General features: G+C 41.5%; 1 protein-coding gene across 2 annotated transcripts in view; it reads right to left on the reverse strand.

Annotated features, from left to right (window-relative positions):
• SPOCK1 (SPARC (osteonectin), cwcv and kazal like domains proteoglycan 1) overlaps window positions 1–13,339 on the reverse strand; it is a 504,325-nt gene that overhangs the window by 72,719 nt on the left and 418,267 nt on the right. For both annotated transcript variants that reach the window (XM_081296284.1, XM_081296283.1), the window contains exon 6: window positions 11,699–11,813. In XM_081296284.1, coding sequence (XP_081152410.1) covers window positions 11,699–11,813 — 115 coding nt within the window. The remainder of the gene's footprint in view (window positions 1–11,698; window positions 11,814–13,339) is intronic.

The following is a 13,339-nucleotide window of genomic DNA, read 5'->3' on the forward strand; positions in this document are numbered from 1 at the left end:
AGTTTGCCTAAAACATGAAGATACAGTTAAAGACCCATGGGAGGTCAGGTGAAGAGAAGACTTCCTAAAAAAAACAGAAAGCAACATGTGTGCTAGAGGCCAAGGCTCTGAGATATCCCTTAACTGCTACCCATGGACAAGCAGTCAAGACCAGGTACACAGGGCCAAAAGGGCCATGTGGTTACTCCTGGTTATCACAGAAAGCAAGTTCAAGGAGCAGGTGGGTCTCCACACATGTAGGATTAATAACTCATGACAGACAGATAGACATTAAATTTAACCTAGATATTTATTTATTTAAATATCATTACAATAAAACACATAACAGGTATGTGTCAAAATAATCCTTATACTTAGTTGTATCCATGTATTCAATAGAGCCTATGCTAGAAATATAAAGTTAGCCATAATCCCTGTTTCAGGATCTAAAATGTAACAGTATTGCCTATCTTTTTAAGTTAGAAAACTGATCACAGAAATGACAAAGAAAGGAGATCAAAATTATACAAAAGTACTCAGGAAGATGCATTTATTAAAAAAAAAAACTCGGAGTCTGGGGCTTATAAAACCAACTCCATAAAGAGACAGAAGCAGTTCAGCTCCAGATAATTATGATCTTGAGACATAAGCAAGCTCTAAATGCAGACAAACAAACAACTCATTATTGTGCTAGGTATGAAGATTTCTTGTTCTACCACTCTTAATGAAGAAGCAGCACAGGATCTGGGCACATAATGAGCACTTAATAAATGCTGGCTTCCATAGATGATGAATGGATGGAAGGAAGGAAGGATGAAAATGCACTACTGCTATCAACAGACTCAATCGCTCCCTTGCTTTTAGGGGAAAATAGCTCAATTTTAGGGGGAAAAAGTACTTTGGATATTACCTTCAACTTTTTTAAATAGAACTCAGAGGTCTTCAGAAGCAAGGTGTATGAAATAACAGATTAGTGTTATTTTAGTTCACTATATTTCTCCTGAATAGGCAAGTTTCCTACTGAGCACAGTGGTAGTTGGATTTGAATCCAACTATCTCACAACATATAACTATGTATGGTTCTTGTACCAGAAACTCGAGACTCAAATGAGAACAAATTCTTGCAATCTCCATATAATCCCTCCTTCACCTAGAAATGTTCTTAGTGTTGTCCCAGGGGCCCAAAGAAACACTGTACAGCAAGCTCCATTCCAAAGAATGCTACACTTCTGCAACTGGCACAAAGGTATTTGCTTCCTATGAAACCTCAAGCCCTTTCTCCAAGTCAGGGAAGCAGGATGCAAGGAAAGAGCAGAAATTTCCAAGCCTGGTTGGGATGAGAGCAACTGTTTCCAAACCAGATGGAAATGTGTAGATGCCTGTGGTACATTCCTATCGTTAATAATTCATTCTATCTCCATGAACTTGGCCTAATCTACATCATGTACATGCACTGAGCTGGGCATGGTGCACACAGCAGTTAACAGTGTGTGAGGAAAGCTGGGGCTGGAGATCACATAGAGAGAACAAAACCAGCAGGTGTGAATTACAGGATCCTGGCAGACAAAGAGACGCCACAGCAGCCACTCATCAATATAGGGGCAGGGGGAAAGGAGCCTGTGGGTAGTACAGATGCTAGGTCCTGGAGATTGGGATAGCCAACAGTACCCCCAGCTGGAAGGAATGAGGCCACAGACTGGGATCCGGAGGCAGTTAAGGCCAAGGAAGTCAGGAGACAGGATGCTGTCCCTGCTAAGCTGCCTTACTTAAGGTCTGAAAACTCCCTAGTTAACATGGCTTAGAAGAGAATCTACTCAATTCTAAGATTTGAAGAAATATAGGGACAGGGATCCAGGCAGCTTCAGCCTCGTTGACATCTTCAGCTTAGTAGTTCCACAGGATTGGTAGCCCTCGCAAAACAACTTTAAAAAAAGAAACTGGACTGAAAGCAATTTTGGAAGTCATTTTTGTGGGGAGCATTTATTGGCCCTGCGCCATGGCACATGAACAGAATTATGATCAAACCCTTGTTGGCATTAATTTTCAGGCTTTTGACATCCAACTTCTAAGTCTGATCTCACATCAGCATCCCTTGCCTAGCCTGGCCAAGGAGGTCACCATAAATGCATACTCCCTCCTCTAGGTCAGGAGGAGATAGGGACACACAACTACCTTTTTGGGATCCAAGCCTGATGTGCAAGAAGAGGACTGGATTTTTTTTTTCTTCAAAGATCCTTCCACATAGTAAAAAGATACTCAAAGATGAAGGACTTTTCCCTAGCAAGACCCACAATTGTGAAACTGAGAACTTGAAAAGTAGTTTCATGTCTCAATATCTCAGTGTTTCCCCTAAACTGTCCTGAAGCTATTTCTCCTTTTAGCTCATGCGAGTTCTTAAAATAATGAGAAGCATGAGTAGAACTCCTCCTATGTAAGTAGCCCTCTCTTGCCATACCACTCCCTCTTTTTTAAGAAGGAGGGGGAAAAACACAAGGTTTCACTCTAATTACACCATCACAATTTGGACACATCTCTCAGCTCCCTCTTTTTCCTGTTAGTTTCTTCAGACTGGTCAGTTCCTTGTTGTTATTTTGTTTTGGTTTTGGCTGCCATTCTAACTGATCTGATATCTATTACTACGTATGTAGACAACTACTTATTCTGGGCTTACATACTCCTCAAATACATACTCCTCAAGTAAAATAAAGTGATAATCCTGCCTCCTTCATGCCTAGATGCTACTTGAGTTTTGAAACAGAGAATCATTATCATCATCACCATCACCATCATCATCATCATCATCATCATCACCATTAACACCATCATGACAATGACAATACTACACAGGCAAGGGATGCCAGTGTCCCACTAATGAAAAGTAGCTATATTTTGTAAACTTTAACTGCATTTTTACAGCAAAAATCCAGCTCCTTTGATTCTCACCTGTTAGGAGTGAGTGGGGCTGAACCTTTCTTTGCTCCCTGCCCTGTCCAAGGCCCAGCTCCCATTTTAACTCCTGAATGTTGGAAATAGTCCTTCCAACATTTTATTAAGCAGCCTGCTTCATGGGTTGGCAGCCACTTGCTTTCTTCTGATTATAATTTCAATTTACTTTATATTGTAATGCTGTCTTTTCTTTTCACAGCAATAGATAGCAGGCAGGACAGATTACAAGTGAATTTTTATCTTTAAGGAGCTAGGTGGGAAACTTGTGGCTATCAGAGAAGCATAATGTGGAGGTGAACAATGAGCCCATACCACTGTTTTGATAAACTTCAGAGAGCTAAGCATGCTTGCACAAAGAAAGAGAAGAAAATGAATGAGGATATTAATTCTCTCACCTTGGAAAAATCCCATCAGCGAGGACTGTGATATCAGTAAAGGGCTACATTCTTTGGGTACAAAAAGCATAGTAAAATTTAGTTTAAAATGTTCACGTGTGTATGTGCATTTGTTTCTCTTTCCAAAGAAGCCTGTCTTTTTTGATGGACATTCAGTTTAGGTTACTAACACAGTAAAACATGTGAGTTAGAATACACGTTTCAGGAAAAGGCTTTGACCCCCTGCTCCATCATTTAGTATCTGGGTGGCCATAGGAAGGTACTGAACCAATCCAAGTCTCAAATGTTCTCACCAGCAGTAAAAATATAATTGTTTGGTTGTCAGAGGAAGTAAACATATGTACAAAGTACTTAGCACAGTGCGCAAATTAAGCACCTTATACAGATTATCTTGCGTCATAATAATTTTTAAACTATTCCAAACATTGTAAATTTTAAAAGTTGTAATAAACAACATTTTTAAAAAGAATAAATAGATTTGTTGAACAGGTAGCAATTATTGATAATATAGACAAAACTTCTCAGGTAGCTTTCATTCTGGTGGACAAGACAGATAATAAATAACATAGGTAGGCAAACTAATAGATTAGAAGGTGATAAACAGACAAAGCAGGGAAGAAGGATAGGAGGTGCTGGGGAAGGCTCCTGACAAGGTGACAGCTGTACAAAGACTTAGAGATGACTGGCAGAATGAGTTATGGGGGTATCTGGGAAAGATGGTCTAAACTGAGGGGACAGTAGTGTGTACACACAGCTAAGGGCCCCTTGGAGGTCTGTGTGTCTGTAAGCAACAAACTTGGGAACAGAAGATGGGGACAGAGACATGATATATACAGTTTTGCAGGTCACCAAGAGGTCATAAACTTTTCTTCTTAATCTGAACAAGATAGGAAATCACTGGAGTGTCTTGGACAGGGAACTTCACTGAATCAGTTGAACTACTGTGTTCAAAAGAAAAGGTATGATATGACCAGGAGATCAATTAGGAAGCTATTAAAATAGAAGGTGAGGATGTCCTGAACCTCTAGGGTGGTCACAGTTGGGGTAATGGCAAGTGTATATATGTGAAAATCTATTTGAAAGTACAGTCTTGAGATTGGCTAATGGGATTATATGTGTATATGAGAGAGAGAGGAGTTTTTACTTCAGCAAATAGAAAAATGGATCCACCGTGAATTAAAATGGCAAATCCTGTAGGAGCAAGGAGCAGATTTGGGAGGAAGACTGAGAGTTTGCCTTTGGACATGTCAAGCTTGCTGTGCCTATGGGGCATCCAAGTGGAAATGCTGAGTCATCACTATGGGTTTAAGTCTGAATGTCAAGGCAGCACTGAGAGCAGGATGGTTGGTGATTGGTAGAAAGAGAGAGATGGATACACGCATGCTCAGATGCATGAGTAGATCTGTGTGTATGCTCAAGAAATAAATCTATGATATATAAAAGGTTATAAAACAGAATTTGGTTCCGGGCTGGGGATGTGGCTCAAGCGGTAGCACGCTCTCCTGGCATGCGTGCGACCCGGGTTCGATCCTCAGCACCACATACCAACAAAGATGTTGTGTCTGCCGAGAACTAAAAAAAAATAAATAAATATTAAAAATTCTCTCTCTCTCTCTCTCTCCTCTCTCACTCTCTCTTAAAAAAAACAGAATTTGGTTCCAATTTTGGATGAGTGAAATGTTAAAAGTCTATGAGGGTGTAAAAAATAATTGCAGATGTGCAGAAAACGTAAGGTAACATAACTGGGAATATGAACACATTTACCCTTAACATTTAGATTCCGGATAAGAATGTATGTTAACTCGTGAACTTTTTTTAAAAAGTAGAAAACAGGGGAAAAAGACTGTTGGTTTGGGCAAACTATCAAAACTGTTATGGTTTGGATCAGGGATATGCCCCCCAAATCTCATGTGTAGAAAGCCTGATCCTCCTTGCAGCCATGGTGAGAGGTGAAACTTTCAGGCAACGACTGAATCTTGAGGGTTCTGTCCTCATCAATACATTAATCCATTTGGTGGATTAATCCACTGATAGTATGCAGTTGGAGGAAGTAGGTTGCTGGAAGTGTGCCCTAGAAGGTCTGATCTTCTCTCAGGCCCCTTCCCTGTCCCTCCTGTGCTTCCTGGACCCCATAAGCTGAGCAGCTTTCCTCTGCTGCATCCTTCCACCATGATGTTTTGCCTCATCTCTGGCTCAGATCAATGGAGTTAGCCAGCCATGGACTGAATCCCCTGAAACTGTGAGTCAAAAATCTTTCCTCCTCTAAGTTGTTCTTATCAGGTATCATGAGCACAGTGATGCAAACCTGACTAATACAGAGACCTACCACTTTCTAGCACAAACCTCTATCCTCTCCTCAACTTCAATTATGATTCCAGTTCCCCTCTGCCTCAGTTTACTCCTCTTTCTCTTTTTACCTTTAGCTCTCCACAGACTGTTGCTGACAAACAGGCTTCAGAAGGAACAGGAGAACCTGGTGCCCAGAGCTGATTTCACAGAATGGGAAGAACCAGAGATCAAAGCCAACATCACCACTTACCTCCAAGTCCTGATGAATGAATTTTTCTTTGATGCAGTTGCCAATTTAATTTTCTAGCTTTTTCTTTTTTCTTTTAAGGTCATGACATTTAGAATAACAAGTCTCTAAAACTTAAATATTCCTTTATATGTTTAATGCTTGACTATAATACAGTACTGAATAATAAGTGACTGAAGTTGAATGGGTATGGAAAGGTTAATAGAAACTGCTTTTAAATTGCAGGTTTGCAAGCCTGAGGCCTTCGTCCTGTTACACAATAGGCATTAAAGAGAAATGTTCTTTCCTGCATGCAAAGATAAATCTCCATTTTTCTAGGTGCCTCTGAAGCAGGATTCTTTCAGGATTTTTCCATTGAGATATTACAGTTAGGAGGAATTCTTTACCCCATCTCTTTTGCATTGCCTCCTATTCCCATTTAAACACATTTCCCTAACTTCACTTGTGATAAGTAATAGAATTAGACAACCGTCTGTCAACCCAAGACTTTTTTTGCCTCTCCAGAATCTAGCCCTCAGGTTGAAAACACTATCTGAGGGGGAAAAAAATCATTGTAGATGATTTTTCTCCTATTCCAAATAGCTCTGCTGGAGGCAAGTTGTTATTTCCTTTTTAGCACAGCCTGCTGGGAAAAGGTGCAGTTCTCCTTCCTCCCTGAACAAAAGTGCCCTGCCCTGTGCCTATTTTCTTTCATGTGTCAGTCTAGTAAAGGGAAACCACACTAGTCTTCTCCAGGATTTCTTAGGTTGGTTAGTTGAACCTACATCCCTTCTTGCAAAGCTAGTCTAAGCCAACTGAAGAAAAGAAGAGAACGGTTTTCTCTGTTTCCTCCTCCAGAGACAGAGTGGAGGAGAGGATGGGATAGATTCTACAGAGTACCATTCAAAACCTTGCTGGTTTCAGGAAGATAATGACATTTTCTACTTCTGGTTGACATTAAAAGTTTCAGGCAAGAGATTTCAGGCCCAGGAGAAATTAAATTTAACTTCCACTATATAGACCTTTTAATCATCTTCAGGCTGAGAACTCAGCTGTGACTTGAGGTTGTATATAAAATAGCAGCAACAACTGTGCCTGACCTGGAGACAAATGGCCCAATGTCTGACCCTAGGCAAGTGTCTCTCTCTCTCTCAGGGGCTCTCCAATGTTCTCTTTTGGTATATGGAGATTGAATAAGGATCACTGGTGGTTAAACTCTGCTACAGATGCAATCTAATACGGTAAAGCATAAAATGGGGTCATGCTGAGGGAGGGCTGAGGCCCCAGGCATGCAGCCTTCCCAGGTATTTATGGGGAATCTTGAAGCAGCTTTGAGGAACAGAGGGTTCCTCTTGACATGGTATTGTGGAAGACAAATGAAACCCTTCCCAAATTGAAATTCTACTTCTCTGCAAGGTTCTCACCTCAGCCTGGGGAAGCTCCAAATCCCTCCTTAGAAGAGGAGTAACTCATGAGATGGCACCTCCATGGTGCCCAGGAACAAGGCTGCCAAGCTCAGGCCAAGAGGGTGATGGTCTGATTTCTGAAAAGTGGGGAGGTGAGGCAGGAGAGGGAGATGCTCAGGTCTATATAAGTGTTAGTTGACAAATGCACCTCTAGAGCCTCTCATTTTAAGAGACCTCTATTTTTTCTTTCTTAGATTTTTTTTCACCACTGTAAAGAATCAAGAAACTAGTACCTCTGACTTTCCTCATGGCCTTTGCTGAGGATAGAAGTGAAAATAGCAGCGATACCCTGGAGCTAAGAAGTAGGGTTCCATCTAAGAAGTAACTTCCTGACCGATCTGGCTCTTGGGTACTAGAAAATACCACTGGGAGAGATTTTTCCTGAAAAACTCAGGCTTAATGTATTCAATACATACAGTTCCATTTCGCCTTTTTCCCCCTCTTTTTCTCTTACTCCCTCTCTTCTTTCCTTCCTTTCCTTTCCCTTTTTCTTCCTTCCATCCTTCCTTCCTTCTGCTCAACCATGCTGGAGGCTGAACCAAGAGCTTCACACATGCTAAGCATTTGCTCTATTCTGTTTTGTTTAGATAATCATTACTTTATTTTCTAGAGGCTATACAGGCTTTATAAGATCAAAGTGATAAAATAATTAAGCAATGTGCCCAAGGTTATAAGGTAATTGAGAAGGGTGATAGGAAAGATTCAGGGGTATTAAAGTATAACCCCACCCACCAACAGCTCTTGGGAAGACATTTCAAAGGAAAGATTCAGAAAAACAAACAAAAATCAACCACTTGGTTTTGACTTTAAAAAAAAATTCTGCTGAAACAATAGAGACAAAAGAACTGATTTGCAAGAATTGGGCATATATTAATTCAGAAGACCAAAGGCTAAAAGAAGCAAAACACTCTGACATGAAGAGTGAGTGAGTTAAACCCTGCCCTCACACACTCTCCACATCCAACTCCAGTACTGGTCAACTCTGGAGCTACGAGCTGGGAAGATCAGGTAAAGGCAAGTGAATTCACAGGAAAACTTGTGCTCACCATAGTTCTTCCAATATCTTACCCAATTCTGGGTCCTGGATTGGGAAGAGGATTTCCTGAAAACCATGACAAGGGGAGAGGCCCTTTGATAGTACAGAGGACCTGTGTTTTGCTACCAATCTGAAAACCAGTTTAAGGCAGGACAGGAATGGCTGCAGGTAGATCCATGAAGTAAAGTATAAAATGAGGTTATGCTGAGGGAGGGCTGAGGCCCCAGGTATGTCGCCTTCCCAGGTATTTATGGGAAATCTTGAAGCAGCTTTGAGACTCCAATCTTTCTTGAGGTCATGGAATCACAGAAGGGCATCCTCAAGCTTTCTGTGCCCTTGAAGGGAGCCATTAATGGGTGTGAAAGAGCTAGTAATCCAGAAGAGACTGACTTAGCAGAAAGAGGACTCTCTGTGATCTTAATGGGCATGGTGTGCAGAAGTCATGCCTAGAATCTCCAACATCTCTTACTGGACTCTGGTGAGGATAAACACTGACAGCCAACTAAACAAAAATGTCAAGAACTCAACATAGGCAGCTAGATGCCAAAGAGTAACAGACACCATCCAGAAAGGTCTCCCACCAATGTCACAGCTCATAAATCTCCACCTCACCCCTACTTCCTGGAGCTCAGATAGAATTCTGAATTAACAGAATCTGCCTACAAGTAGATCCATGAGTTTTTTCATGACCAGATGGAACTGAGGTTCAAAATAGAGGCAACATTGAAAACAAGAGCAAAAGCACAACTATTGCCACGTTTTTGACTGACCTGCATTTGCGAATCTATGAAATATCTTTTCTGCAACAGGCTAGAAACAAGAGAGCTCCTGACACAGTCCAAAGCCACAATGTGTCTCACAGAGGCAGAAACTGTCATGGACAGCCTGCCCACAGCTTTCAGCTTCTGGAAGGGCTACTGACAGGTAAGGGGACGGGGCTTCCTGCTCTGTGCTTCCTCCCGCCTCCCTCCGCCCCACAGCTGACACGTCAACAGAAAGCTGCCTTTTATGTCACTTCTGAGCTCTCACTTTCCTCCAGCCCTTCTCTGTTATTCTGACTGCCCAACTTCAGCCCAGCCCTCACTGACTCTCATAAATTACTGTGAGAGCTGTGTGGAAAGAAGGGTCAGATCAAAGGAAAAGTTTGGCCTTTCCTTGATCAAATTTGTCAAGTTAAAATGTTACTAATTTAAAAGTTTCATTTCACATGATGACCCTGGGGATGGTCAATGCCCTCATCACCATGAGATATCCTCATCCTCCAGGGAAACTTGGATCAAATCCATGTGAAATATTGAACATCATTATCTCCTACAGGGGATTCTGCTTTCCTCCATTAGGATACCATCAGACACTGTAATAAGTTAACTATGGCCATGAAGTTTTACCTTTAACAGGTGCTTTCTGCTTCCCCTCATGCTTATGTGAAAATGCCGCTATAAATTGTAGCCCAGAAATCAGATTTTTAACAAAGAAGGACATTCTCAGAACCCAATGGGAAATAATTATATAGGACCTAAGCAACTGAGGAGGAGTTAAAATCTTGGTTGTTTTGGAATAGTGCTGGTATGAGTTAACATTCATTTTTTTTTCCTGATATGATGAAGTTCCTTCTTATTCTTCTGAACTGTCTTTTACTTTTAACTTCATAATCTACACTTTTGCAAATGTCTTGAAACATTTTTAAACAGTAATCTTGTTCTCATGACCTTTTGGAAATCAGGATCAATGCTTTCCCTAAGTCTCTTTATGCTTAATGGCAATGTGCTTATTTACATAGGTTAAATAAGAATCTGTTTTAATTTTTGCAAGTAAATTAGTTGCACAAACAGAGAGAACATGGCAAGGTCATACCTGGTGTGTCCTATTTAAGAGTATATCTCATATAGTCATGTATAAGGACCAATAGTAAGAAACAAAGGTTGTTCTTCATTTGAGAAACTAAAAATCTCCCCCCTGAAAATGGTCCATCTTAAATAGTTATGGCAAGTGAGGCAACCTTAGCAGATCTGCAGGTCCTTAAGAGCGAGGCCTTCACCCTCATCTATAGATAACTACAAGCAAAAAGCAGAGATGGCCTTTGTGGTTTACTCCCCAGCTTCAGAAGGAAGAGCAAATAAAAGCAACAAACAAAATGCCTGGAATAGTAGAAGTTACTGAATTTTCCTAAGAAGATTCTTGAGAAATTTCTAGATGGAAAAGTTAATTTTCTGAATACGTAGATACTTATTAACCCCACAGCTTTAGATTTTCTGACCAGATTACAAGGAGGCTTACATCCATTAACTTTTCTTGCAGCAACCATGTAAGAGTCAAAGCAATGAAACCAGCTTTTTGGAAATCAAGAATAACCTTTGGAAATGAGTTGTGGTCACAGTGCTTTATGATTGATACCATCTTTCACATCCTGAGTTCAACCTCCCAAAGAGCCTTTACACATAATCTTCCTGAAGTTACCACGAACAAATTTAGACTTGAACCCTTTATCTATTTGCCATGGAAAAGACAGCTTGTAAAGAAGCAAAGGATGATCCCTCTCACCTGGTTCGATCTCCTCCATCTCAAATGGTTTCTGTCTTTAGAACACATGAGTGGACACTCACAGGCACGCCCACTTACACACAGGCACACATAGAACAGCCAGATATAGCTGAGAAAGTTCAGCCCCACAGAAGGCAAATTCAAGCTTCTTTCTCAGGTCTCACTAAGGAAAGCTTAGAAAAGGGCTGAGGCCGATGGGATGACGTAACTTTCCACATCATGAAAACATGCAAAGAGGTCCAACCTTTCTTGCTCCTCTCAGCCACAAAGGGTAAACAGTAGCCCCTAAGGAGGTATTCTCTTTCATCTGCCCCCTAGCTCTGTGCTGCACTCCAAGAAGAATATATTAATAATGAAATGCTTTATGGGAGAATACTCTCCACTGTTGTGACATCTCTGTAGTCTCTGTTTTGATATTTGGCCTTGAGAAATTCAAAGGATTTGAGAGATTACAGTTCAAAAAAGACTATAATATAGAATCCAGGGCAGGCCCTGGTCTTAGATACTGAAAAATCTGTCTCACCCACATCATGCCCAATTTGACCTCCAAAGGAACCCAGTACATATCTTGATCTAAACAGAATTATTTTCAAAGACTCTCAATTCTTCTTTTTCTCTTTAATGGCAGTTGAAGACAATTCGGTTTAGGGTTGCTGAACAAGCTGGAGGACCTACTTAACAAGTCAGCCCATTTTTCCAGCTTGGGCCCCAACAGCTCTGTTGAATGACAGGTTCCTGGTAGCGGGGAAAAGCTGGACCGCACCAGCCTGCCCTGACTGCCCATATCCCCTGCAGGGAGTTCCCCAAGATCCCCACTCACCATTCTTTTCTGCCTTGTGTTTTGGTGGCTCAGGCTCCGGGAGACATGGACAAGGCCCATCACAGAGGCTGGTGAGGCTTTTGCTAGTAGAACAAGCATGGAACTCCAACTTGCACTACAGGAGAGAGAGACAGAGGAGGCCATGAAAATGCAGTCACCAGAAATGCCTGCTCAGTTCCCAGGAAAACAGCCAGTGCCCTTTGTTTCAGGGGAGCAAGACAGAATGAAGTCATCTCAGTTAAAGGTCTGAATTACAGAATACTAAGTAAGAAAAGGACTTTCATGTGTTTTTTTTTTTCCAAATGCACAGGATAACTTCTAAAACACCATATAAGCACTGGAAGGCTTATTTTAATAAATGACAAACTGAACTGTCACTATTTATAAAATAAGATTATTAATATGAAACATTACACCTGCAGAGTCCCATATGGTCCAGGAAGCCCTCCCACCTCAGCACTGAAGGCATCTTCCCCACACTTCCTCCCACATATGGAAGGCTCTGCGTGTAGAATACACCTCACAGCTTGCTCACCCCTCTTGCTGGGGAGGAGTGACAGTCTCTTCTGTAAGTTTGGATATCTGAGGCTTGGCCCCTTCTTCTTGGGACCAATGTGAAATGAATATTTTTGCTTCCGTTGCTTAAAACCTGAGTTTTGATCGTTCCCTGGCTGGAGGATGCCTGTGGTTGTCTAACCAACCAGTAACTCAGTTAAATCAATCATTCTGGGATTCAATATTAGAATCCCATAAGCTGTATTCTCCTGCCACTCCCCCATCAGCAATAGTCATATTTTGCTTAGTTTCTTCCTGGCTCTTTACTTTTAGGTCTCAACAGATGCAGGAGAGAGAAATGGTATTTATAGTTGCAACACATCCAACCAGGTACCAGCATTTTTATTATTCCCACATTATGGAAGAGGAAATTGAGACTCGGAGAAGTTGAATGACATGTGAAAGGTCATTACCTTCATTAAAAGTCATGTCTGACTGCAAGGCTAAGCCCTCAAGGGTCCCAGGACACTTCTCATCATGTGGCCATCTCAGAGCACAGACATTCCAAGTGTCATATCCTGGGCGTGGCTAATTAGGCATCTTTGCTATTGGTCTAGATCTGAGCCACTGGAAAACCTGCTCTTTTTTGCCTGTAAAATTTTCCGGAACAAAAGCCCAGTGTAATCAGTCCTCTGTAAAGTCCCACACCCAGCACCATGTGAGTATCTGGTGGAAGTTCAAAGGAAGAAGAGATAGGTGAAATTTACTGAGCACCCACCATGCATGCAGCTCTTATCAAGTGCCATGGGGGATCTTTTAAAAGAAAGAAAAGAGGAGATACAGTCCTTGCCCTTGGAAAACACAAATGCATACCTTTGGGGAAAAAGAAAAGGCCACCAGCATTTGCAAAGCAACACACACGAGTGCAGATGAATACTGGCTCCTTGTGAGAGGACTGGCTATTCAGTCAGCATACTGATTACAAACCCCGAAGAGAGTGTTTTAAACCTGTTTCTAATGCACTGGAGGCACTCTGTGTAACTTCAACTGTCACCCATCCAGTCACTGGCTACCCTCGCAGGGAGAGAGTGGCAGAGCAAGCCTACAGAGTCCTGGTTTTCTCTTGATGCAAAACCCCATTTCGTA

This window comes from Spermophilus citellus (assembly GCF_964194105.1).
Source record: "Spermophilus citellus genome assembly, chromosome: 1".
NCBI classification, from domain to species: Eukaryota; Metazoa; Chordata; class Mammalia; order Rodentia; family Sciuridae; genus Spermophilus; species Spermophilus citellus.